Raw genomic sequence first — 26032 nt, 5'->3', positions numbered from 1 at the left:
GGGACTACAGGCGCCCACCACCTCACCCGGCTAGTTTTTTGTATTTTTTAGTTGAGATGGGGGTTTCACTGTGTTAGCCAGGATGGTCTCGATCTCCTGACCTCATGATCCGCCCGTCTCGGCCTCCCAAAGTGCTGCAAAGTGTTTTTAAAAATCTCAGCATGGCCAGGTGCGGTGGCTCATGCCTATAATCCCAGCACTTTGGGAGGCTGAGGCGGGTGGATCGCCTGAGGTCGGGAGTTTGAGACCAGCCTGACCAACATGGAGAAACCCTGTCTCTACTAAAAATACAAAATTAGCTGGGCGTGGTGGCGCACGCCTGTAATCCCAGCTACTTAGGAGGCTGAGACAGGAGAATCGCTTGAACCCAGGAGGCAGGGGTTGCAGTGAGCTGAGATTGCACCATTGCACTCCAGGCTGGGCAATGAGAGAGAAACTCTGTCTCAAAAAACAAATAAACAAACAAAATCTCAGCAAGTGGAGTAGAAAGGCAATTCTATAAAGATATCAATGCTCCCAAACTTAACCTGTATGTTTAAATTAAAACCTCAAAGGGTTTCTTTTGGAAATCTGAAAAATTGATACTTAAGAATTATCTGAAAGGATACAATCGATGATTTTTTTGTTCTGTTGTTTTTGAGACCGAGTCTCACTCTGTTGCCCAGGCTGTAGTGCAGTGGCACGATCTTGGCTCACTGCAACCTCTGCCTCCTGGGTTCAAATGATTCTCCTGCCTCAGTCTCCCTAGTAGCTGGGACTACAGGCGCCCACCACCACACCCAGCTAATTTTTGTATTTTTAGTAGAGACGGGGTTTCACCACGTTGGCCAGGATGGTCTCAATCTCTTGACCTCGTGATCCGCCCGCCTCGGCCTCCCAAAATGCTGAGATTACAGGTGTGAGCCATCGTGCCCAGCCACAATCTATCATTTTTTAAAAATAAGAATGAAAACTTGCCCTATCAGGCAAAATGTACTGCAAATCGTAAGTAATACTGTGTTTCCAGATTAAAGGCACTACTGTGAAGAAAAGTGTAACTTTATTTAATACCAAATGTTTCCCAAGTTTACTTTTTGCACAATGCACAGACACTTTGCGGACAATGCGTGGTTAAAAACTAATATTCTACAAACAGCTTGATGCTGCTGTCCATCATCCTGAAGGAAAAAGTATTCCGAAGGATGCTGGGTCTCCAAGTCCCAGCACTGGCTGACAGCCTCTCCCAGTGGATAGCAGGTCCTAATTCTCTTCTTCTAGCAGAGTCTCTGATTTCAGCTGGGCCTTCCTGATGTTCTCCAAGTTCAGTTGTTGATATTTTCTTTTAAAAAAGCCACACTGAAACAACGGAAGGAAAAGTCCAGTGACAGGCCGAAGATTCCCATCTGTTTCAGAAAACCAACATTCTGGCTGTTGCCTAAATAGTCCCTATATTCCTCTGTTTCTCATAATCACTATTCCTTTCTCCTACCTTCCTCTGACTCTCTCCCAGACAGTCCAATCCTTCAGGACTTCTGGTGCTCATCCCTCAATCAGAACTCACTCCACCTTCTCTGAACCCTGCCCTCCCGAGCAGCTGAACCTTTTTAACTTATTTTGCAAAGCGTGATAATTTCGGCTGTACTGGATCTAATCTCATTTATGCAAATATACTCAGTAGAGCCTATGATGCTGAAGACAGAAGGAGATCAAGTACAGCTTCCTACGTCAAGCTCATCATCTAGTAGAAACAGAGATCATTACAATACAGTGTGATGACTGCCATTTGGAAGGGTTTCCAGAAGGGAGCTCACAGCAAATGCACAGAAGCCAGCACCGAGGACTCAGGAGTCTCTAGACCGCTTTCAGGGAAGAGAGTGAGCGAAGTAAAAAGTCACGGAGGTCATTCCTGACAACAGCAGCAGCCTATGCGTACGCAGAGGCATGAACCTATTTAGGGAACAGTTTGACTTGTTGGGAGAAAACAGCAGGGTCAGTTGCTCATGTCTGTAACCCCAGCACTTCAGGAGGCTAAGATGAGAAGATCGCTTGAGCCCTGGAGTTTGAGACCAGCCTGGGCAATATAGGGAGACCTCATCTCCACAATATTAAAATTAAAAAACTAGTTGGGTGTGGTGGCATGCGCCTAAGTAACAGTCTCAACTACTCAGGAGACTAAGGCGGGAGGATGGCCTGAGCCTAGGAGTGTGAGGCTGCGGTGAGCCATTGTTGTGCCACTGAGCTCCAGCTTGGGGGACAAAGCAAGACCCTGTCTTTTATTTAAAAAAAAAGAAAGGCTGGGCACGGTGGTCATGCCTGTAATCCCAGCACTTTGGGAGGCTGAAGTGGGTGGATCACTTGAGGTCAGGTGTTCGAGACCAGCCTGGCCAACACGGTGAAACCCTGTCTCTACTAAAAATACAAAAATTAGCTGGGCATGGTGGCGTGTGCCTGTAATCCCAGCTACTGGGGAGACTCAGGCAGGAGAACTGCTTGAACCTGGCAGGCAGAGGATGCAGTAAGCCAAGATCGCGCCACTGCACTCCAGCCTGGGTGAAGAAACAAGACTCCGTCTCAAAAAAAATAATAATAAAAAAGAAAGGCTGGGCGCGGTGGCTCACGCCTGTAATCCTAACACTTTGGGAGGCCGATGCGGGTGGATCACCTGAGGTCGGGTGTTCGAGACCAGCCTGGTCAACACGGTGAAACCCCATCTCTACTAAAAATACAAAAATTAGCTGGGCGTGGTGGCGCACACCTGTAATCCCAGCTACTCGGGAGGTTGAGGCAGGAGAATCACTTGAACCTGGAGTGGGGATCGGAGGGGTGGGCGGAGGTTGCAGTGAGCTGAGATCACGCCACTGCACTCCAGCCTGGGCGAAAAGAGCGAAACTCCATCTCAAAAAAAAAAAAAGAAGAAGAAAAGGAATACTTAAGGGCAGAGAGGGGTAGAGGACAGAGAGGAGAGGATCTTAAATAGCAGTAGAAGAGTTTGCACATTAAGACAAGGGAAGGCAAGGAAAAGATTTCACTAGGGGAACAGCAATCACATCTGTTTTAAGGCCTTTTTTACCGTGAAGGCCTCTTCCAATCAAGTTACAAATGCTGGCCTAGGGTTGACCTTCCAGGCCCCATTTAACTCACAGGTAGCCGAACGTAACAGGAATAAGTTCTGGGCCTTGAGAATAGGGAGGTGGCGGCCGGGCGCGGTGGCTCAAGCCTGTAATCCCAGCACTTTGGGAGGCCGAGATGGGCGGATCACGAGGTCAGGAGATCGAGACCATCCTGGCTAATACGGTGAAACCTCGTCTCCACTAAAAAATACAAAAAAAAAAAAAAACTAGCCAGGCGACGAGGCGGGCGCCTGTAGTCCCAGCTACTCGGGAGGCTGAGACAGGAGAATGGCGTGAACCCGGGAGGCGGAGCTTGCAGTGAGCTGAGAGCCGGCCACTGCACTCCAGCCTGGGCGGCAGAGCAAGACTCCATCTCAAAAAAAAAAAAAAAAAAGAGAATAGGGAGGTGGCAAAGAAATATATATAAAATCACTCTTTATTATTCAATTAGAGTTTTCTCTTTTCAGACGGATACTAATTTACTCATTTTTCTAAATGGGGGTGTGTAGTTGAAGGAGGAGAAAAAAGTGGCCACGCGGCCAGGGCAGTTGCTCTAAGTCAGAGGTTGGCTGTCCTGTCCTAAGGAGTTCTGTGCCCAAAACCAGAGCCCAGTCTTCCCTCACCGTTATGCCATGAGTAGAACTGACCTTGAACAGGATGACCAGAATCACAATCAACACCAGAAGTCCACCAATGCTGCCTTTAATGATGACAGGCAAAGAATGGTACTTCTCATCTTTCAGGAAGACGACAGTGATCTAGACAAGACAAAGAGATGGCCCAATACATCAGGTGAAGGAAATGAGGAAAAAAATCCTACATGTTATTTTAAGGAGCAAAATACGAGGACTTGGCAACATCCTGTGTATTGATTAAAACTGATGACACGAAAGCGAAAAGCTAATATTCCCTGATACAGCATTTTCGATCATCTAAAATTATCCAATCATCCAAAGACTTTGTAAGAAACTATTCTGGCCCCTTATCTAGAAGGGCTAGGTCTGTCAGGAGACTGTGACCTTCTGTTAAAGATGCTCTGACAGCTTGAAAGAGGGTCCCGCGGAATGCAGTCTCAACACGGGACTGCGAGGCTGTCACACCGCTACACTGCTCTATGTCCCTGAACCCCATGCCTGTTCTCTTTAAAATGATGACTTCCTTTCAATGATCTCCAAGTCCTTTCCGACTCCGTTCTGACAGCTCTTTTTGATCTTGCACAGATCCCTAAAGGCTTTGGTAATACATTTTCCCCACACAAAATACGACAAAAGTACTGGTCTTCTCCTCACCAGACTAAAAAGTGTGTATTACCTAAGAGACATAATAAATGCAAAATTCTATCCATGTGTACTACTTGCAGAGCTCAGCTATTAGAAGTCATCCTCAGGTTTTGTTTTCCAAAGGCTCTCCCAGGGTCGGGAGTCTAATCTCTCTTCTGGCAGGGCTCAGCTAGAAAGTTCAGGGGGTGTGCTTCCTGAGACCCAGGGATGGCCCTTCCAAGCTGTGGCCAGAGCAAGTTCCCAGGACTTAGGTGGGGCAGAGAGCCAACAAGACTTCCCTGCCTGCTCAGAGCACTGAGTTCCCTTCACGTGTATGTTTAAGCGCCAAGGTCAGGGATGCTTTGGAGAGGTTTCTGTACGGGGTGAAGAGCTGGGCAAACTTACCTTTAAGGCCTCTTCCAATTAAGTTATAAATGCTGGTCGACCTAAAGTTGACCTTGCAGGTCCTACTTAGATCATAGGTAGCGAACTTAATAGGAGTGAAGTCCTAGGCCTTGAGAATAAGGAGATACCACAGCAACAAAGACGGAGGAAGAACAGAAACAGGGCTGGAATATTCTTCTATAGGAGAAGGAGGGGGACTCGAGAACCTGGGTTTGGGGAGTGAAAGGAAGTCCCAGGGTGACTCAGGAAACAGGCCAGATTTGAGTAGAAGACATATCCCCATTTCTCAAAGCCACCTCCCTTTATCCTCTTCTAAACCCACAGATTCCCAAAAGTGCCCTGAAGATGCCCAGGTAGAGGTTAAGGGAGAAGCAGGGCACCAGGTACTACTGCTTGCAGCAAACACTGATGCTGGCCTGCCCAGCGGCCACTCTCTCCTTTTGGATTTTATTCAGGAATCATGGTTGGTCTAAGGTGATCATGACACACAGCTATTCTCCTTTGCCAGTGACTACGTGAGATTCAGATCTCACTAATAAGATGTAAGAGGATGTCTCCTGGGAGCTTTGGGAAAATGTTTCATCCCTGAAAAGGGAAGGCGCTTGAAGAAAAATCCAAAATCCTTTTGCTACTGACTTCTTGCTTCCTGTTCTGTATCCTGCCATGTGAAAATATAGCATTTGGAGACGTGACAACTTTGTGCTGGCCGTGAGGGAACGCAGCGCCAACACGGCAGACTGCAAGGACAAAAGCAGCCAGCCCATCGCCCCAGGTCGGTCTCTCTCGCTGGATAAACAGCATATGGCCTTACGCTGCGTGAGCTGGATTTCCCCTTTCTTGTGGCTAAAATGCATTTGGATAGTTTGTTTATATTCACAGAGTCACTGTCAGTCAGGTGCTTATTGTCAGGAACTACTTAATACTTTGCTTAGGATATTGGATTTAAAGAAAGGAATTTTGTGGAATCCATGCTATAGAAATAAAAGTATCAGTTAAGTAAGAGGGGGAAATATATAAATTTAAAACGTGCACATAAGAAACTTAATAGTAACTCCTCTCTGCTAGGGGCATGGGAAGGGAGAAGTGAAGGAACCATTATTTTTCATTTGGTACCGTTCTCTGTATGGCTTGGATTTTCTTGCTATTACTTTTATTTGTTAAAATCTGGGCAGTGCGATAATGGGGCACTTCTATTTCTTCCACATTGTTTTCTGTATTAGAAATACACTACTTAGTTGGGCATGGCGGCTCACGCCTGTAATCCCAGCACTTTGGGAGGTCAAGGCGGGCAGATCACCTGAGGTCAGGAGTTGGAGACCAGCCTGGCCTACATGGTGAAACCCTGTCTCTATTTAAAAAAATAAATAAATTAGCCAGGCATGGTGGTGGGCGCCTGTAATCCCAGCTACTCGGGAGGCTGAGGAAGGAGAATCGCTTGAACCGGGGAGGCGAAGGTTGCAGTGAGCCGAGATGGCACCACTGGACTCCAGCCTGGGCGACAGAGCAAGATTCTGCCTCAAAAAAAAAAAGAAAAGAAAGAAAGAAAAGAAAAAAAAAAGAAAAAGAAATACACTACTTAAAAATAAAAGGAAATGTTATATTGGCATGTCTAGACAATTGCTCCTTTCTCCTCCTCCAGGGAGGAAAACAGAGGACCTTATATTTAGCAATCCAGCATCACTCTTCTGACATTCCCTCTAGTAGACAATCATGCCTAACTAAAGAGCTCAGAGCTCACAGATAGATCACCTCTGCAGCCACGTCCAGGCAAGTGTCAACAAGAATGAACACATAGGGTAACACACAAAGCATTCAGTCCATAAATCACAGGCATCAGTCTGAATTCTAGTCATATGTTTGCAAAAAGAATTCCAAGAGTTCCAGTATCTAGTCTAAACCTTATAAAAGATTTATGCATTCCTGAGTACTGTTTAATACTATAACCAAACACTGATACAGCACACTAAGACAGTTAATGTATACGAAAAACAATTTCTTACTTAGGAAATTTTTATTTTTATTTTTATTTATTTATTTATTTATTTATTTATTTATTTGAGACTGAGTCTCGCTCTATCATTGAGACTGGAGTGCAGTGGCACAATCTCGGCTCACTGCAACCTCTACCTCCCAGGTTCAGGCGATTCTCGTGCCTCAACCTCCCAAGAAGGTGGGATTACAGGCACCCACCATCATGCCCGGCTAATTTTTGTATTTTTAGTACAGACAGGGTCTCACCATGTTTCACCATGTTGGCCAGGCCGGTCTTGGCCTGATCTCAAGTGATCCACCCGCCTCGGCCTCCCAAACTGCTGGGATTACAGTGTGAGCCACCGATGCCTGGCTGGAAATTTTTCTTTTAAATCAATACGTTTTCAAATCAAAGGATATAATGCAGATTCCAGCCTAGTTATTTCAATTCAAAACTTCTCAGCTTACGCCTCTTAATTGCCTTATTTCATAGGCAAAAAACTGGCAGAAGCTGACTCACTCAAGGTCACAAAGGCAGTGATGGCAGAGCAAGATCAGAAGTGTGTTAAGGCTGAAAACAGGAAGAGGGCAACAGAACGTCTGTGGAGGCACTTAAAGGTTAGGCACGATTTTCCTTGGGCACTACTCAGAAGTCAGCCAGGAATTACCTTAGTTCTGTGGTTCTCGGCATTCAGTCCCTCATATAGAGATGTGTTGAAAGATATTTCACCAAGGATCTGCAGTTCAGTCACATCTTTTAGTAACTAGAAGATGGGGAAAGAAAAGAGAGAGAGAAAACGTATTTAGACATGAACTCACTGTGTTTGAATGGCCCGCACCACCTTTCCCTTTAAAGGCATTCCTGGGCTTAGTTAACGGCCCCAACGTACACAACACTACACAAAGTTACCCAAACAAGACATCTGCAGTTATTCTCCAACTTCCTTTTTTTTTTTTTTTTTTTTTTGAGACGGAGTCTTGCTCTTTTGCCCAGGCTAGAGTGCAGTGAAGTGCCGCGGTCTCGGCTCACTGCAAGCTCCGACCCCCCAGGTTCAAGGAATTCTCCTGCCTTAGCCTCCGAGTAGCTGGGATGATAGGCGTGAGTCACCACGCCCGGCTAGTTTTTGTATTTTTAGCAGAGATGGGGTTTTGCCATGTTGGCCAGGCTGGTCTCGAACTCCTGACCTCAGATGATCTACCCACCTCGGCCTCCCAAAGTGCTGGGATTACAGGCGTGAGCCACCACGCCCGGCCTTTTCTTCTTTTCCCTTGTGCCATCCAAAGTCAGCTCTTGACTGACTGACTTGTTTTTGAGACAGGATCTCGCTCTATCACCCAGGCTGGAGTGCAAAGGTATGATCGAGGGTCACCATAGGCTCAACCTTCCAGGCTCAAGTGATCCTCCCACCTCAGTCTCCCAAGCAGCTAGGACCACAGGCACACCCCACCACACTGGGGTAATTTTTGTATTTTTTGTAGAGATGTTAAATGTTTATTTATTTATTTATTTATTTGAGACTGAGTCTCGCGCTATCATTGAGACTGGAGTGCAGAGGCACGATCTCGGCTCACCGCAACCTCTACCTCCCAGGTTCAGGCGATTCTTGTGCCTCAACCTCCCAAGTAGGTGGAATTACAAGCACCCACCATCATGCCCGGCTAATTTTTGTATTTTTAGTAGAGACAGGGTTTCACCTGTCTCTACCATGTTGCCCAGGCTGGTCTCAAACACCTGGGCTCACGCAATCCACCCACATTAGCCTCCCACAGTGCTAAGATTACAGGCATGAGTCACCACACTCAGCTTACTCATTTTATTTAATGTAAGCGTTTCTTCCTTTTTTTTTTTTTTTTGAGACAAGGTCTCACTCTGTTATCTGGACTGGAATGCAGTGGCTCAATCATAGCCCACTGAGGCTTCAAATTCCGGGGCTCAAACGATCCTCCTGCCTCAGCCTCTCAAGTAGCTGGGACTACAGGCATGAGCCACCATGCCTGGCTAATTATTTTTTTTTTTTTTTTTAAGAGATGGGGTTTCACTTTGCTGCCCAGATTGATCTTGAACTCCTGGCCTCAAGCAATCCTCCCGCCTCAGCCTGCCAAAGTGTTGGGATTACAGATGTGAGCCACCACACTCACAATTCTTTTTTTAATTTTATCTTGTACCTGTCCCTTTCTTTCCCACCCCCGTTGCTACTTCTTCAGTTGAGACCTCACGAATGTCACCTGGATCACTGCAAGACATTACACTTGATCACTTGATCACTAATTCCCACTTTAGGATAAGTGATCAGGGAAGGTCTCTCTAAGAAAATAACACCTGAGGCTGGGCATGGTGGCTCACGCCTGTAATCCCAGCACTTTGGGAGGCCGAGGTGGCGGATCACCTGAGGTCGGGAGTTCAAGACCAGCCTGACCAACATGATGAAACCCCATCTCTACTAAAAATACAAAATTAGCCGGGCGTGGTGGTGCACGCCTGTAATCCCAGCTACTCGGGAGACTGAGGCAGGAGAATCACTTGATCCTGGGAGGCGGAGGTTGCAGTGAGCCAAGACAGCGCCATCGCACAATAAGAGCGAAACTCCGTCTCAAAAAAAGAAAGAAAGAAAGAAAAGAGGGCAGGGCAGGGCAGGGCAAAGAAAAAAGAAAAGAACACCTGAGCTAAATTTAAGAAAAAACCACCTCCATGAGGACCTAGGGGAGGAGCAGTGTTAAGCAAAGGAACAGCAAGTACAAAGTCTTATGGCCAGAATAATACTGTACTGGCAAGCTAGAAGAATAGGACAGAATAACCCGATTATAAAAGGGGCAGTGGGCCAGGCACAGTGGCTCACGCCTGTAATCCCAGCACTTCGGGAGGCCGAGGTGGGCGGATCGCCTGAGCTCAGGAGATCCTGGCTAACACGGTGAAACCCCGTCTCTACTAAAAAAAAAAATACAAAAAATTAGCCAGGCGTAGTGGTGGGCGCCTGTAGTCCCAGCTACTCAGGAGGCTGTGGCAGGAGAATGGCGTGAACCCGGGAGGCAGAGCTTGCACTGAGTCGAGATCGTGCCACTGCACTGCAGCCTGGGTGACAGAACAAGACTTCGTCTCAAAAAAAAAAAAAAAAAAAAAATATATATATATATATATATATATAAAATAATAAAAGGGGCAGTGGGAGAGAAAGGTGAGTACTAGGAGATGAAGTTGAAGAATTAAGCAGAGACTAGATCAAGTAGTGCCTTGTTCTGGCCATGAAAAAAGTATGGATTTTAGTCTAAGTGTGCTCAAGCACCAGTTTTCTTCTTTTTTTTTTTTTTTTTTGAGACGGAGTCTCGCTTTGTCGCCTGGGCTGGAGTGCAGTGACCGGATCTCAGCTCACTGCAAGCTCCGCCTCCCGGGTTTACGCTATTCTCCTGCCTCAGCCTCCCAAGTAGCTGGGACTACAGGCGCCCGCCACCTCGCCCGGCTAGTTTTTTCTATTTTTTAGTAGAGACGGGGTTTCACCGTGTTAGCCAGGATGGTCTCGATCTCCTGACCTCGTGATCCGCCCGTCTCGGCCTCCCAAAGTGCTGGGATTACAGGCTTGAGCCACGCGCCCGGCCCCAAGCACCAGTTTTCTTTTGTTTTGTTTTGTTTTGTTTTTTAAATAAGCATGGGAGTGGCACAATCTAATGTCTGCTCTTAGAAGATGGATAGCTGTTACGTGGGGATTATCTGTAGAGAATGTGGGGAAAGCAGAGGCAAGAAAAGCAGGCTGAAGGTTATTGCAACAGCCCTGGCAGGAAAGGGTAGTTTGAATTACAACGGCAGTGGAAATGGAGAGAAGTGAATGGATTTAGGATATATTTTGGCACTGAAATGGCAGGGCTTCCTGCTGGAATAGACGTGGGGATGTAGGAAAGGGGAGTCACAGGTAATCCCTAGAGTTCCTTGCACTGTGACTGGAGTAAATCACCCTCCTGAGGGCAGCTAAGGAACGGGTTGGAACAGCGGGTTGGTTTTTCGCACCAAAAGACCTGTTTTGGACATGTTACACAAAGATGCTATTATCTCTTCTAGGGGTTAAATCTGGAGCATTTCAGTCTCAAATACCTCCTCAGAGTGATCCACGGAGATCTCTGCAGCCACGGTTATATTTTCTTTATCGGAAGCGATGACACAGCTCACTGAATGCCATTCTTCCACATGCTGGAAAAGCAAGGTCTAGTTCACATAACTCCTTTCCGTGCGGAAAGACTGACACGTTTAACACTTTGGACACAGAGCATCGTAAGGTCCCAGAAGAGAGGGTGTGAGCAATTTCAGCGCTCACCTCGGCCCAAGCAAAGCTCCAGCGGGAGCAAATGAGACCCAGGGACGAAGCTAGGGAGGGCCTGGGAGCCCCCGGCACTGGCATGCAGGGGTAACCCTGGAAAAACAGTCTCCCGGCCTCTCGTGTCACCCGCTTCAGGCTCTCCGCCCTCCCCTGGCCTGTCGGGACGGCCGCACTTACCTGATCCGGAATGAACCCACAAGCGCGCTCCTGACTCCAGGTGCACACCGTGAAGGCCTGAAACGAGACCCATGACCGCGACGCGCTGAACAAACCGAGACGCCAGTTTTCTGCCCCGGCCCCGGCCCGTGCCCCGGCGAGGTGCGCATGCGCAGAGCCGGGAGCTCGGACCCCGCGGCAGGCCGGCGCGTCTGCGTCACGCGGAAGTCTCGCGATGTTTGCGTTTGAACATCTTGGCGGGTGCTGGCCATGGCGGCTTCGCCCCCGGGATTTGGGAGCCGGCTTTTCCGCACTTATGGGGCTGCGGACGGCAGGAGACGGCGGCGGCCGGGCCGAGAAGCCGCGCAGTGGTTCCCGCCGCAGGACCGGAGGCGTTTCTTCAACAGCAGCGGCAGCAGCGACGCCAGCATCGGCGACCCCTCGCAGTCCGACGATCCGGACGATCCCGACGATCCGGACGACCCCGACTTCCCCGGCAGCCCGGTGAGGCGGCGGCGGAGGCGTTCCGGCGGCCGAGTCCCCAAGGACCGGCCCAGCCTGACCGTGTCCCCAAAGCGCCGGAAGCTGCGAGCTCGCCCGAGCCTCACCGTGACCCCAAGACGCCTGGGGCTGCGAACTCGGCCCCCGCAAAAGTGCAGCACCCCCTGCGGCCCGCTCCGACTCCCGCCCTTCCCCAGCCGCGACCCCGGCCGCCTCAGCCCGGACCTGAGCGTGTGCGGCCAGCCCAGGGACGGCGACGAGGTGGGCACCAGTGCTTCCCTGTTCAGCTCTCTGGCCTCGCCCGGCCCCGGGTCCCCAACGCCAAGGGACAGGGTCATCTCGATCGGCCCCTCCGCCTCTCTGGTTGCAGCCTCAGCCGTCCCGAGCGGCCTCTACCTCCCGGAAGTCTCCCTGGACCAAGCGTCTCTCCCCTGCTCCCAGGAGGAAGCGACAGGAGGAGCCAGGCTCACCAGGATGGTCCGCCAAACCCGTGCCAGCCTCAGGTCAGCAATCTTTGGCCTTATGAACTCAGGAACCCCTGAGGATTCTGAGTTTGGAGCAGATGGGAAGAATATGAGGGAATCCTGCAGTAAAAGGAAACTGGTGGGAAGTGGACCAGAGTGTCCAGGTCTGTCAAACACAGGCAAGAGGAGGGCCACAGGCCAAGACTCTTGTCAAGAGAGAGGGCTTCAAGAGGCCGTCCGGAGAAAGCATCAGGAAGCCAGCGTTTCCAAGGGCCGCATTGTGCCGGGGGGAATCGACAGGCTGGAGAGAACTAGACCAAGCCGGAAGAGCAAACATCAGGAGGCAAGGGAAACCTCTCTCCTCCATTCCCACCACTTTAAAAAGGGCCAAAAGATGAGGAAAGATTCGTTCCCCACCCAGGACCTGACTCCTTTACAGAATGCCAGCTTTTGGACCAAAACCAGGGCTTCCTTCAGTTTCCACAAGAAGAAAATTGTGACTGATGTGTCAGAGGTCTGCAGCGTCTATACCACTGGCACTTCTCTCTCTGGATCCCTCCTATCAGAATGTTCAAACCGGCCTGTCATGAACAAAACAAGTGGTGCTCTGTCCTCTTGGCACTCCTCCTCAATGTATTTGCTAAGCCCCTTAAACACTCTAAGTATTTCAAACAAAAAGGCATCTGATGCTGAAAAGGTTTATGGGGAATGCAATCAGAAGGGTCCTGTCCCCTTCAGCCATTGCCTTCCCACAGAAAAACTGCAATGCTGTGAGAAGATTGGGGAAGGGGTGTTTGGCGAAGTGTTTCGAACAATTGCTGATCACGCACCTGTAGCCATAAAAATCATTGCTATTGAAGGACCCGACTTAGTCAATGGATCCCATCAGAAAACCTTTGAGGAAATCCTGCCAGAGATCATCATCTCCAAAGAGTTGAGCCTCTTATCCGGTGAAGTGTGCAACCGCACAGAAGGCTTTATCGGGCTGAACTCAGTGCACTGTGTCCAGGGATCTTACCCTCCCTTGCTCCTCAAAGCCTGGGATCACTATCATTCAACCAAAGGCTCTGCAAATGACCGGCCTGATATTTTTAAAGACGACCAGCTCTTCATTGTGCTGGAATTTGAGTTTGGAGGGACTGACCTAGAGCAAATGAAAACCAAGTTGTCTTCCTTGGCTACTGCAAAGAGCATTCTACACCAGCTCACAGCCTCCCTCGCAGTGGCGGAGGCATCACTGCGCTTTGAGCACCGAGACTTACACTGGGGGAATGTGCTCTTAAAGAAAACCAGCCTCAAAGAACTCCACTACACCCTCAATGGGCAGAGCAGCACCATCCCCACCCGTGGGCTGCAAGTCAGCATCATTGACTACACCCTGTCACGCTTGGAACGGGACGGGATTGTGGTTTTCTGTGACGTTTCCATGGATGAGGACCTGTTTACCGGTGACGGTGACTACCAGTTTGACATCTACAGGCTCATGAAGAAGGAGAATAACAACTGCTGGGGAGAATATCACCCTTATAGTAATGTGCTGTGGCTACATTACCTGACAGACAAGATTCTGAAACAAATGACCTTCAAGAGTAAATGTAACACTCCCGCCATGAAGCAAATCAGGAAGCAGATCCGGGAGTTCCACAGGACAATGCTGAACTTCAGCTCTGCCACTGACTTGCTCTGCCAGCACAGTCTATTTAAGTAAGCTCACTGTGTCTTACTGCCCCCAGGTGAGAGGAGGCTGGTCTTAAAGCCTCTGGTGCTGTTTCAACCTCCATCCTCAGAGCAGGGTGGAACTCCCATTCTCACAGGCTTCCAGTCAGCTTTTCAAACAAGAATTTTGTTTCCAAATGGAAACTGAAATATTTGTTGAAATGTTTAAATGTGCTGATAACAAACGTTCTTTAAAAAGTAAACTAGCTGGGTGCAGTGGCGTGCGCCTGTAGTCCCAGCTACTCGGGAAGCTGAGGCAGGAGGATCACTTGAGCCCAGGAATTCAAATCTAGCCTGGTCAACATAGCAAGATCCCTGCCTCTATTTTTAAAAATAAATAAACTACATATGAATGCAAATGTTTATATTTGTAAGCCCTCTTTATTTTATTTTATTGAGACAGTCTTGCTCTGTCACCCAGGCTGGAGTGCAGTGGCACATCTCAGCTCACTGCAACCTCCGCCTCCCAGGTTCAAGCAATTCTCCCACCTCAGCCTCCCGAGTAGCTGGGACTACAGGCATACGCCACCATGCCTGGGTAATTTTCTGTATTTTTTTTAGTAGGGACGGGATTTCACCACGTTGGCCAGGCTGGTCTCGAACTCCTGACCTTGTGATCCACCCACCTCGGCATCCCGAGTGCTGGGATTACAGGCGTGAACCATGGTCCCTGACCTGTAAGCCCTCTTTCTAATTGTCAGCAGAGTCATTTCTGTAAATTCCTTTCCATTTTGTTGAGCCTTGACACTGATGTAGTCTGAGAAAAAAAAAACAAAAAAGCCCAGGCTTCAGCCGTCATACTGAGCAGAGCTTGCTGCTTCCGGTATCAAGGCTAGCTTTGGGAACCAGACTACAGATGAGACAACTGAAAGTAAGGAGGCTGAGGCAAAGCAGAGACCAAAAAAAGAGTCTCAGGGGAGAAGAAGGGAAGCTAGTAAGCAACTTACAGGGGGCAGTGTCAGAAATGTCACGTTATATCAGTCAAACAGAGAAGCAGAATTTATCAATTTTCAAAAAGGAGATGTCTCTGTCTACTGACAAGGTTTTAATTTTTGCTTCTTTTTCCTCAACGGGAGGAAAACTGACAGGTTGCTTTAAGATCTGAGTGACTAAGGTTCCTTCTGAACAGGACTTCGGGAATTTACTCCTAATCTTTTCCCATGGTTAACTTGTCTTTCCTCCGTTTCTAGAACTCTGGCTTTTTTGTTTTGTTTTGTTTTGTTTTGAGACGGAGTCTCGCTCTGTCGTCCAAGCTACAGTGCAGTGGCCGGATCTCAGCTCACTGCAAGCTCCGCCTCCCTGGTTCAGGCCATTCTCCTGCCTCAGCCTCCCAAGTAGCTGGGACTACAGGCGCCCACCACCTCGCCCGGCTAGTTTTTTTGTACTTTTTAGTAGAGACGGGGTTTCACCATGTTAGCCAGGATGGTCTCGATCTCCTGACCTTGTGATCTGCCCACCTCGGCCTCCCAAAGTGCTGGGATTACAGGCTTGAGCCACCGCGCCCAGCCAGAACTCTGGTTTTTTATACTTGAGACTCTATAGTCACTCTGGAAAGAGATGCGATTGTGATAAAGAACTGCCTTTAAATACCTGAGTCCTCGTCAGGTTCTTCACTGTTACAATCTGGAGACCTTGTAATTTGGTTGGGACACAAATTTGCAACTGGTATTCTGCTCCAAAGAGGTTTTCCCCATGTATCTGCAAGTTAAAACCAGAGCAGGAAATCAAAGCGGGTGTTGCTTTGGCACCTATAGCTTTACAACAAAGTACTTACATGGAAGAGGAATTCCTTGTGGTGAGAAAGCCCCTGGCCTGTGTTCACGTACATTATGGATGGTCTGCAATTGAGAGGACATGCATCAGCCCTTGAGGACTCTTTCTCCCTTGGAGACAGAGTCTCACTCTGTTGCCCAGGCTAGAGCGCAGTGGAACAGTCATGGCTCAGTGTAGCCTCAACCTCCCGGGCTCAAGTGATCCTCCACCTCAGCCTGCCAAAGTGTTGGGATGACAGGCATGAGCCACCGCACCCATCCTCCTTTTTTTTTTTTTTGAGATGGAGTCTTGCTCTGTCGCCCAGGCTGGAGTGCAGTGGTGCAATCTCGGCTCACTGAAACCTCTGCCTCCCGGGTTCAAGTGATTCTCCTGCCTCAGCCCCCCGAGTAGCTGAGATTACAGGCGCCTGCCACCACACCTGGCTAATTTTCATATGTTTAGTAGAGACAGGGTTTTGCCATGTTAGCCAGGCTGGTCTCGAACTCCTGACCTCAGGTGATCCACCCACCTCAGCCTCCCAAAGTGCTGGGATGACAGGCATGAGCCACCGCGCCCGGCCTTCTCTTTTTGAATGAACTTGAGTACTTTCAACTGAATACACTAGGACAGAGGGCACCAGACCTTTACGAGGAATGAGGCCAGGTGTGGTGGCTCACGCCTGTCATCCCAGCACTTTGGGAGGATGAGGCGGCCGGATCACCTGAGGCCAGGAGTTCAAGACCAGCCTGGCCAAAATGGTGAAATCCCCATCTCTACTAAAAATTTTTAAAAAATTAGTTGGGCCTGGTGGTGTCCACCTGTAGTCTCAACTACTCGGGAGGCTGAGGCAGGAGAATCGCTTGAACCTGGGCAGCAGAGGTTGCAGTGAGCTGAGATCGCACCAAATGCTCCAGCCTGGGCAACAGAGTGAGGCTTCATCTCAGTTAAAGAAAAAAAAAAGAGGCCGGGCGCAGTGGCTCACGCCTGTAATCCCAGCACTTTGGGAGGCCGAGACGGGCGGATCACGAGGTCAGGAGATCGAGACCATCCCGGCTAACATGGTGAAACCCCGTCTCTACTAAAAAATAGAAAAAACTAGCCAGGCAAGGTGGCGGGCGCCTGTAGTCTCAGCTACTCAGGAGGCTGAGGCAGGAGAATGGCGTGAACCCGGGAGGCGGAGCTTGCAGTGAGCTGAGATCTGGCCACTGCACTCCAGCCTGGGCGACAGAGCCAGACTCTGTCTCAAAAAAAAGAAAAAAAAAAGGAATAAAAGCTGAATGTCAAAATGTAAAGTGGTCGTAGCGCAGTTGGGGTGAAGTGGAATATTTGAATTCTGTATAGTTGGGCTGGTTCATTTACTCATTATCCCTGAAATGGCCTTACTCATCCCCTCCTTACTTCCCAGTCCCACAGCTGCCTTATTCCCTCCACAGCATCATATTAACTCCCTTTTGTAGCAAGACTAGTTGGCAACACACCTCCTTTGATGACCACAATGAGGTTTCTGTGACCCAAATGTTAGTACCCTAGAGATCAATATCAGAGCCTGGGTTCTAAGCAGGCTCCTCTCAGAAGGACAGTGTCCACATTCATCCTGACCACCAGCTCCATCTACAAGAGAGAGAGCCCAAAGCTGTCCCCTGGGCAACGGAGTCACACTGGTGCTGGCCCCTCGGGAGTACTTACTTGGAGAGAACTGCAACGAAGCCATGCCTGAATTGAAGGGTGTGGGTCTCCTCGGCCACAGACCGTCTTTCATTGGAACTAGGAATAAGAGTGTTAGTTTACAGCACACCTGCTTTGTACATAGCAAGTGCTTCTTTTTTTTTTTTTTTTTTTTTTTTTTGAGACAGAGTCTTGCTCTGTTGCCCAGCCTGGAGTGCAGTGGTGCGATCTCGGCTCACTGCAAGCTCCGCCACCCGGGTTCACACCATTCTCCTGCCTCAACCTCCCGAGTAGCTGGGACCACAGGTGCCCGCTACCACGCCCGGCTAATTTTTTCCATTTTTTAGTAGAGACGGGGTTTTACCGTGTTAGCCAGGATGGGCAAGTGCTTCTTAAAAAGGGCCTCGCTCTGTTGCCCAGGCTGGAGTGCAGTAGTGCGATCTCAGCTCACTGCAACCTCCCCCCTGCCGGGTTCAAGCAATTCTCATGCCTCAGCCTCCTCAGTAGCTGGAATTACAGGCGTGTGCCACCACGCCCAGTTAATTTTTGTATTTTTAGTAGAGACGGGGTTTCACCATGTTGGCCAGGCTGGTCTCAAACTCCTGACCTCAAGTGATCTGCCTGCCTCGGCCTCCCAAAGTGCTGGGATTACAGACTTGAGCCACCGCGCCCGGCTGTCCTGTACTACTCTGTGTGATGTTTAGCAGTATTCCTGGCCTCTACCCACCAGATGTGCTACTGAACACCCCCCCTCCCCAAGTCATGGCAGTCAAAACGGGCACAGCCTCTGGTGGGCAGAATCACCTCCATTTGAGAACTCTTCCCAACAGCGCTCCCCACCTTACCCCCAAACATAGAGCTCTTGCAGATAACAGAGCTACCCCAAGCTATTCCAAAGCTGAGTGAACCAGAACCAGAACTCCAAGACTCATTCCACCAGACTGTACCACCGTTTTACTGTGTGTGTGAATAAAAGAACATTTTAATTGTCTCTGGTGACAAGAAGAGAAAGTCGAGTCCCTGCAGGGACACAGATGCCTTCTGTGGGCTCACTGGGATTTCCTTTCTTCCTGGGCAGCAAGGGGGCCATTCCTCTCACAGCGTGCATGTGGTGGGGAGATGTCTTCCAGGGTCAAAGCCTGACTCTGCTGTGACCCAGGCAGTACTTACTTGGTGACGGTCACAGTGATGTCTGCTGTCCTGTTTGGAAAGGCATTCTCCTCTAGCTGCCAAACGACTGAAACATGAGCCTATTTTAAAGGAGAAAAAAACGGTCACTTGATTGCTCTCTATGCCACTCACAATTCAGACCACTAGCTACTCCTGGAACAGACCTAGGAGACGATTCCTCCGATTTTCACATTCCTCACATTTTTGTAACAGCATGTTTCCATTCTTTCTCTCTTTTTTTTTTTTTTTTGAGACAGAGTCTCACTCTGTCACCCAGGATGGAGTGCAGTGACGTGATCTTGGCTCACTGCAACCTCCACCTCCCGGGTTCAAGCAATTCTCCTGCCTCAGCCTCCTGAGTAGCTGGGATTACAGGCATGCGCCACCATGCCTGGCTAATTTTGTATTTTTAGTAGAGACAGGGTTTCTCCATGTTGGCCAGGCTGGTCTCAAACTCCTGACCTCAAGCGATCCACCCACCTCGGCCTCCCAAAGTGCTGGGATTAGAGGTGTGCGCCACCGCGCCCAGCCCCATTATTTCATTTAAGCCTCAAATACAAATATGCAGTAAGCAGGGCAGGCGGCCTCATTCTCCTTTTACAGTTGAAGAAGCCACTTCAGAAATTTCCCACAGCAGAGATGATCAGTGACAGCTCAGGGTTAATAACTTTTGGTCTTGGCCGGGCATGGTGGCTCACACGTCTAGTACTGGAAAGCTCTCATCCCCATCACCCCCTCCTTTCAGAGCCAACTCAGCCACTGTAGGCACCGCTGAGGACAGACTGACTGCAGTCAAGGGAAGCGCAAAGCTGGAACCGAGGGATTCAGATGAGACTGAGATGCAGAAGATGCCAACTGCAGGTGGTGGGAGGAGCGGATCAGTCCAAACCGACTCACAGATGACCTCCTGAGGACGGGGTGACCAATCCTGCAGGTCATGACCAGGACAGAAGCAACCGGCTGAGGGTCATCACACTGAATGTTTGGAGAGGGAGGCTGTTAACAGAGCAGACTGACATTCTCTTAAAGAGTGAAAAAAAAAAAAAAAAAAACTCAATTTCCTCACACCAATTCAGCAGACATTCATTAATTTTTCTGCCTGCCAGACACCCTGCCAGGAGCTGAGGAAATAAAGTCCGCTTGGTCCCTGTCTTCCTCACAAGACAGACAGGCGGGCTCAGCGGTAGATCCCCGAGGAATTTAAATACGAGGCCTAAGGGGTGCTTGCGTGAGGGAGCTGCAGAGAACTGCGATGGAGAAAGGTGAATTCCAACTCAGGGGAATCCATAAGGTCTTCCTGAGGAAGGAGGCGTTTGAGTTGGGCCTTGGCCTGATGCAAACGTAACCCACAGCCTGGCTGGAAGGCCGGCACACACCAGCACTGCCACGAAGCCACCAGGGCTCCCCACCCGGACCCCCGAGGGGCAGGTGATGACTGCAGTGAATTTTCTTTTTTTTTTTTTTTTGAGACGGAGTCTCGCTCTGTCGCCCAGGGCTGGACTGCAGTGGCTGGATCTCAGCTCACTGCAAGCTCTGCCTCCTGGGTTTATGCCATTCTCCTGCCTCAGCCTCCCAAGTAGCTGGGACTACAGGCGCCCGCCACCTCGCCCAGCTAGCTTTTTGTAGTTTTTAGTAGAGACGGGGTTTCACCATGTTAGCCAGGATGGTCTCCATCTCCTGACCTCTTGATCTGCCCGTCTCGGCCTCCCAAAGTGCTGGGATTACAGGCGTGAGTCACCGTGCCCAGCTGCAGTGAGTTTTCTTAATTCTCCCAAGGACGGTCCATCCCTAGTTCCCCTCTAGATGCCTAGGAGATTGTTTTTTTGTTTTTGTTTTTTGAGATGGAGTTTCGCTCTTTCGCCCAGGCTGGAGTGAAGTAGGCGTGATCTCGGCTCACTGCAACCTCCACCTCCCGGGTTCAAGCAATTCTCCTGCCTCAGTCTCCCGAGTAGCCGGGATTATAGGTGCCTGCCACCACGCCCGGCTAATTTTTTGTATTTTTAATAGAAACAGGGTTTCACCGTGTTAGCCAGGCTGGTCTCAAACTCCTGACCTCATGATCCATTCGCTTCAGCCTCCCAAAGTGCTGGGATTACAGGTGTGAGCCACCGCGCCCAGCCTAGGAGAATGGTGCCTCAGGAGGCGTGTTAGCCGGACTGGTGGGGATTTACCTAGTTATTAACCATTTATTGGATGGACCAGGAGGAGGCTGGAGGCAGGGGTGCCAGTGAGGGGGTCACCACAGAAAAGCAGGCATGCAGCGAGGGAGGGGCGTGAGGGACCTGTTTCCACAGCCACTGTCAGTTACCTTTTGCATCCTCTTAAACTGCAAGTTTCTGGGGTAATTCAAGGCCATGCTTGTCAGGTAGGAGTCTTCCCCGGAGTTAGTTAGGCTGATGTTCAGGGTCAGCTCCTTTGTGAGGCCCACCACCAATTCCTGCCTGCACAGGGCACAGATAACAATGGTACTATTTAATTGTAAAAACTTCGATGCAATAGAATAGCATGTTTTGTTTTTGTTTTTGTTTTTTGAGACAGGGTCTTGCTCTGTCACCGAGGCTAGAGTGTGGCTGCTGTAGCACAACGATCATGGCTCACTGCAGCCTCCACTTCCTGGGCTCAAGTGATCCTCCCACCTCAGCCTCCCGAGTAGCTGGGACTACAGGTGTTTACCACCACGCCCAGCTAATTTTTTTTTGAGACGGAGTTTCGCTCTTGTTGCCCAGGCTGGAGTGCAGTGGCGCGATCTCGGCTCACCGCAACCTCTGCTTCCCAGGTTCAAGCAATTCTCCTGTCTCAGCCTCCTGAGCAGCTGGGATTACAGGCATGCGCCATCATGCCTGGCTAATTTGGTATCTTTATTAGAGACGAGGTTTCTCCATGTTGGTTGGGCTGGTCTTGAACTCCTGACCTCAGGTGATCCTCCTAATGTTGGTCGGGCTGGTCTCGAACTCCTGACCTCAGGTGATCCTCCTGCCTTGGCCTCCCAAAGTGCTGGGATTACAGGCCTGAGCCACCCAGCCCGGCCGATGCCCAGCTAATTTTTGTATTTTTTGTAGAGACAGTGTCTCGCCATGTGGAGGCGTGTCTTGAACTCCTGGGCTCAGGTGATCCACCTGCCTTGGCCTCCCACAGTGCTAGGACTACAGGTATAAGCCACCGCACACAACCCAGAATAGCATCTTCTTAACTTTTTAGATTAAGTTGCCTAGGGAATACATTTAGCTTAGACATTTTTCCTCTCAACATAAGCAAACAGCTGGACTGCCATGCCCATCTCAGTTGCTGCATGAGACGATGATAATACCTGCCGTTTATTTAGTGCTTACCATGTGCCAAGGACTGTGTCTCACATGCTCAACTCTCATAGTGATCCTGTGAAATAGTACAGCGACCCTCCATTTCATAGAAGAGGAAACAGAAGCCAAGACAGGTTAATTACCTGTCATCCCAGCACTTTGGGAGGCCGAGGCAGGTGGATCACCTGAGGTCAGGAGTTCAAGACCAGCCTGGCCAACATGGCAAAACCCCATCTCTACTAAAAATACAAAAACTAGCTGGGGACAGTGGCTCACGCCTGTAATCCCAGCACTTTCGGTAGGCCAACGTGGGTGGATTATGAGGTAAGGAGTTCAAAACCAGCCTGACCAAGATGGTGAAACCCTGTCTCTACTAAAAATACAAAAATTAGCCGGGTGTGGTGGCACGCACCTGTAGTCTCAGCTACTCAGGAGGCTGAGGCAGGGAATTGCTTGAACCCGGGAGGCGGAGGTTGCAGTGAACCGAGATCGTACCACTATACTCCAGCCCGGGTGACATCTCAAAAAAAAAAAAAGTATATATATATATATAGAGAGAGAGAGAAAGAGAGAGAGCCAGGTGTGGTACAGGCACCTGTAATCCCAGCTATTCGGGAGGCTGAGGCAGGAGAATCACTTGAACCCAGGAGGTGGAGGTTGCACTGAGCAGTGAGCGCACCATTACACTCCAGCCTGGGCAACAAGAGTGAAACTCCATCTCATAAAAAAAAAAAAAGGCTATTTAATGCCTGGAGTCTAGCAGCCTCCAAAGAGTTGAGAGAATTGTACCCAAATCCTTTCTACCACCAATTCACTGTGACCCTAGGTGAGGTACTCTATGACACAAATTCTTCCACGCCACAATATTTATGGGGCACTGCTTTGCACTGGAGACCGGTGTGCATAAGGCATACTGTCCCACCCCCTTTCTTGGCCTCAGCTTCCTACCCACAAAATCATTTAGACCCTTCCCATTAAAAGGCTGTGGTTTAAGACATGAGTCCATGCGGCCTGGAAAAGAGGGACCTGGGGATGTGTGCAAGCCTCCTCCAGAATGCTGAGGTATCACGGAGACCCAGAGTGCAGAACCACTCTCAGTAGCTGAGGTCTACAGAAAAACTTATTAGCAATACCAAGAAAACTGTTTTCCGTCAGAAATGTCCAAAGATGGAATGTGCAGATCTAGGAAGTAATGTGATGTGTGTTTTGTTGTCATCATTTGGTTTTGGTTTGGTTTTGATACCAGCTGAGAAGAGGATGGGTTGATTGGAGGGAGAGACAGGAAGCAAAGACAGAGCCTGCTGTCTCCACCCGAGAGATGATACATGCCTGAAATAAGGAAACAGTAGTGGATGGCTGGACACGGTGGCTCACGCCTGTAATCTCAGCACTTTGGGAGGCGAGCAGGTGGAACACTTGAGGCCAGGAGTTCAAGACCAGCCTGGCTAACCCCGTCTCTACTACAAATACAAAAATTAGCTGAGTGTGGTGGCGGGTGCCTGTAATCCCAGCTACGCAGGAGGCTGAGGCAGGAGAAGCACTTGAAGCCGGGAGGCGGAGGCTGCAGTGAGCCGAGATTGCGCCCACTGCACTGCTGCCTGGGTGACAGAGTGAGACCCTGTCTCAAAAAAAGAAAGAAAAAGACAAGAGTAGTGGCCTAGTGTTGTTGAAAGAGAAGCGTTTGCCTGCTGTGTACACTAGGGGGCGATGTAGGGCAAGCCGTGCGAGCTGTATCTGTACTACCCAAGCAGCTGGCTGGGAGGTTGGTTCTTGACTGTAATTAATTCCCTGCTGGAAACAGCGGCGCCTGCTTGTTAGGCGGGATTCCAGAGCATTTGAAAGTCTTCAGTTGGTCCTGCAAATGTCTATGAAAGGGCTGACCAGGACTTGGGGAACCGTGTTCTTCCCATATGGCAACTCCGGCCAGCTGGCCATCAGAATCACAATACACACACAGCACTAGCTCCAGGGACGGCTTGTTTTGTTTTTCCCCCGATCGGAGTCTTGCTCTGTCGCCCAGGCTGGAGTGCAGTGGCGCAATCTCAGTTCACTGCACCCTCTGCCTCCCGACTTTGAGCGATTCTCCTGCCTCAGCCTCCCCAGTAGCTGGGATTACAGGCACGCACCACAACGCCCAGCTAGCTTTTGTATGTTTAGTAGAGACAGGGTTTCACCATGTTGGCCAGGCTGGTCTCGAACTCCTGTCCTCGTGATCCGCCCACCTCAGCCTCCCAAAGTGCTGGGATGACAGGCGTGAGCTGCCGCACCTGGCCTGGGAGGGCATTTTGAGACCACTGCATGTCCAAACCCAAACGCAGGTGCTTGGCAACACCGTCCTTCTGGCATTCAGTGTGGTCCAATAGAACGTCTGCAGCGATGGAGACAGGCGGCATCTGGGCTGCCCAACACCACCAGCCACAGGCGGCCTCTGAGTCTTTGAAGTGTGACTGTGTGACTGAGGGACAAAATGTTTCATTGTGTTTCACTGTAACTCATGTACATGCAAACAGTGACGTGCGGCCGGTGTGCTGGACAGTGCAGTGCCGCACGCTTGGGCTGTGGGCCTCTTTCCTCCCTCTGCCTCCACACTGTCAGCACATGCTATGGGTTGTCACTTCAAACCGTTACCCCCGTCATGGCTGGGACCTGGGTCTCAGCCCCCATCGCCTCTCACCTGAGTGGTTACAAAGGGAGCAGGTGCAGTCCCCACGTCCACCTTTGCTCCTACAGTCTCTTCTCAGCTTGGCAGCAAGAAGGATCCTGCCCAGCTGCATGAGCGTGTCACTCCTCTGCCTTCCCATCTCACAGCAAAAGCCTTTCTGAGGGCTTAAGAAGCCCCATTGCCTCTTCCCCTCCCTCCCCCTCCGTCATTACTCCCCCGCCTCACTCCACTGCAGCCACTAGGTCCTCACCCTGCCCCCCACCCACCAGGCAGGCTCCCAACCCAGGGTACCTGCAGCTGCTCTTCCCTCATCCCCCGCCCCACTCCACTGCAGCCTAGTACTAGGTCCTCGTCCTGCCTCCTACCCACCAGGCAGGCTCTCAACCCAGGGTATCTGCAGCTGCCCTTCCCTCAGACACCCACCCACATAGCTCATTCCCCTACTTCCTCCAGTGTGTGCCAAAGTGTCACCCTCCCTGACCACCCCATTGAAAACTTCAGCATCAGCCCCCACCCAGCACTCCCTCCCACCTTCCCTGTTTCTTCAACGTTCATCTCATCCACATAGAATTTACCTGCTTACCATCTTCTCCCCCTGAGAGCACCAGGAGGGCAGGGATTTTTGTCTGTGTTGTCCACAGAGGTATCCCCAGCACCTAGAGTGCTTGGCACAAAGTGGGTGGTCCAGAAATATTTGATGGATTAATTGATTTGGCCAAGAGGTGGGCCAGGAAAGAGGTGACCTCTAACTGAGTTAGAGGTTATCCTTGCTGTGAAGAACACTGGGTTCTGAATATAGCATTGTCCAGGATGTCAAGAGACCCAGGTTCAAGTCCACCCAATGGCCTATGCAGGGCCCTTGGCGACTGAGTATGCTTCCTAATCTAGAAAGTGGGAAGACAGAGCTCTGTCTTGCCTCCCTCCTCGGGTAGCTGAGGACATCATGACATAATAAGTGCAGAAGCCGTTTGTGGGCCTCGGGGAGAGGGGGAAGGGGTGTACCGGGCATCTTGATGAGGATTCCCCAGGCAAGCGTTTGGGAGGAGGTTAATTGAGGAAACTGACAGCTGCATCCAACTCACTGAGAGACGGTGGTGGCCAACTGTAATTCTGCGACACAAAACAGCTTATTCTTGCAGGCCTTCTCATAGGGCAGCTGTAACCAGACAGAGAGAGTCCCGATCAGCCCAGGCCCTGCCTTCCCCAGCAGCCCTGCCTCTGGCTCTTCTCCCTAGGATGCTTAGGGCTGTGCCTCCTGCTCCCCCTGAGAAGTGCAGTTCCAGGGAGGTGAGGGTGCAGGCTGGGAGTGTCCCCGAAGAACAGGGACTGTGACATTCCTGGGTGACATTCCTGGATCTGTCCTATAACATGGGCACACTGTGACCCAGTCCTCTGGCCAAGGTGAAAACTGGGGTGACCTTCACGGAATGTTAGCTGTGCCCATTCCACTGACATCATGCGAATTAAGCAGCAACACACAACTCACGCCTTTGAACGTTTAGGGAGTAGACACCCTATGCGAAGAGAAACTTCCTTAGTCTTTTCGGGTGTAGGCAGGAATGGGGATACCTAGCCAAATATTGTCAAGGTCCAGGCCTTGGAGGTTCTCTTCCTCATGG

At 50.1% G+C, this 26032-nt stretch overlaps 1 protein-coding gene across 4 annotated transcripts in view; it reads right to left on the bottom strand.

Annotated features, from left to right (window-relative positions):
- Positions 1-1020: 1020 nt before the first annotated feature.
- ITGAE (integrin subunit alpha E) overlaps positions 1021-26032 on the bottom strand; it is an 80343-nt gene continuing 55331 nt past the window's right edge. The window contains exons 20-31 of one of the 4 annotated variants that reach the window (XM_030923668.1): positions 25496-25569; positions 20761-20893; positions 19350-19448; positions 18453-18532; positions 17304-17381; positions 15640-15703; positions 15456-15563; positions 11206-11262; positions 10806-10901; positions 7393-7488; positions 3737-3847; positions 1025-1335 (exon numbers count right to left, since the gene is read on the bottom strand). In XM_030923668.1, coding sequence (XP_030779528.1) covers positions 1240-1335; positions 3737-3847; positions 7393-7488; positions 10806-10901; positions 11206-11262; positions 15456-15563; positions 15640-15703; positions 17304-17381; positions 18453-18532; positions 19350-19448; positions 20761-20893; positions 25496-25569 — 1092 coding nt within the window. In that variant the 3' untranslated portion in view covers positions 1025-1239. Of the gene's footprint in view, positions 1336-3736; positions 3848-7392; positions 7489-10805; positions 10902-11205; positions 11263-12482; positions 12731-14430; positions 14623-15455; positions 15564-15639; positions 15704-17303; positions 17382-18452; positions 18533-19349; positions 19449-20760; positions 20894-25495; positions 25570-26032 lie in introns of those variants that run through there. The other 3 variants (XM_030923669.1, XM_030923670.1, XM_030923671.1) reach the window with 3 other exon arrangements.

This window comes from Rhinopithecus roxellana, chromosome 19 (assembly GCF_007565055.1).
Source record: "Rhinopithecus roxellana isolate Shanxi Qingling chromosome 19, ASM756505v1, whole genome shotgun sequence".
NCBI classification, from domain to species: domain Eukaryota; kingdom Metazoa; phylum Chordata; class Mammalia; order Primates; family Cercopithecidae; genus Rhinopithecus; species Rhinopithecus roxellana.
Note: the sequence above shows the minus strand (reverse complement) of the source record. Positions and strands in the feature narration are given on the sequence as shown.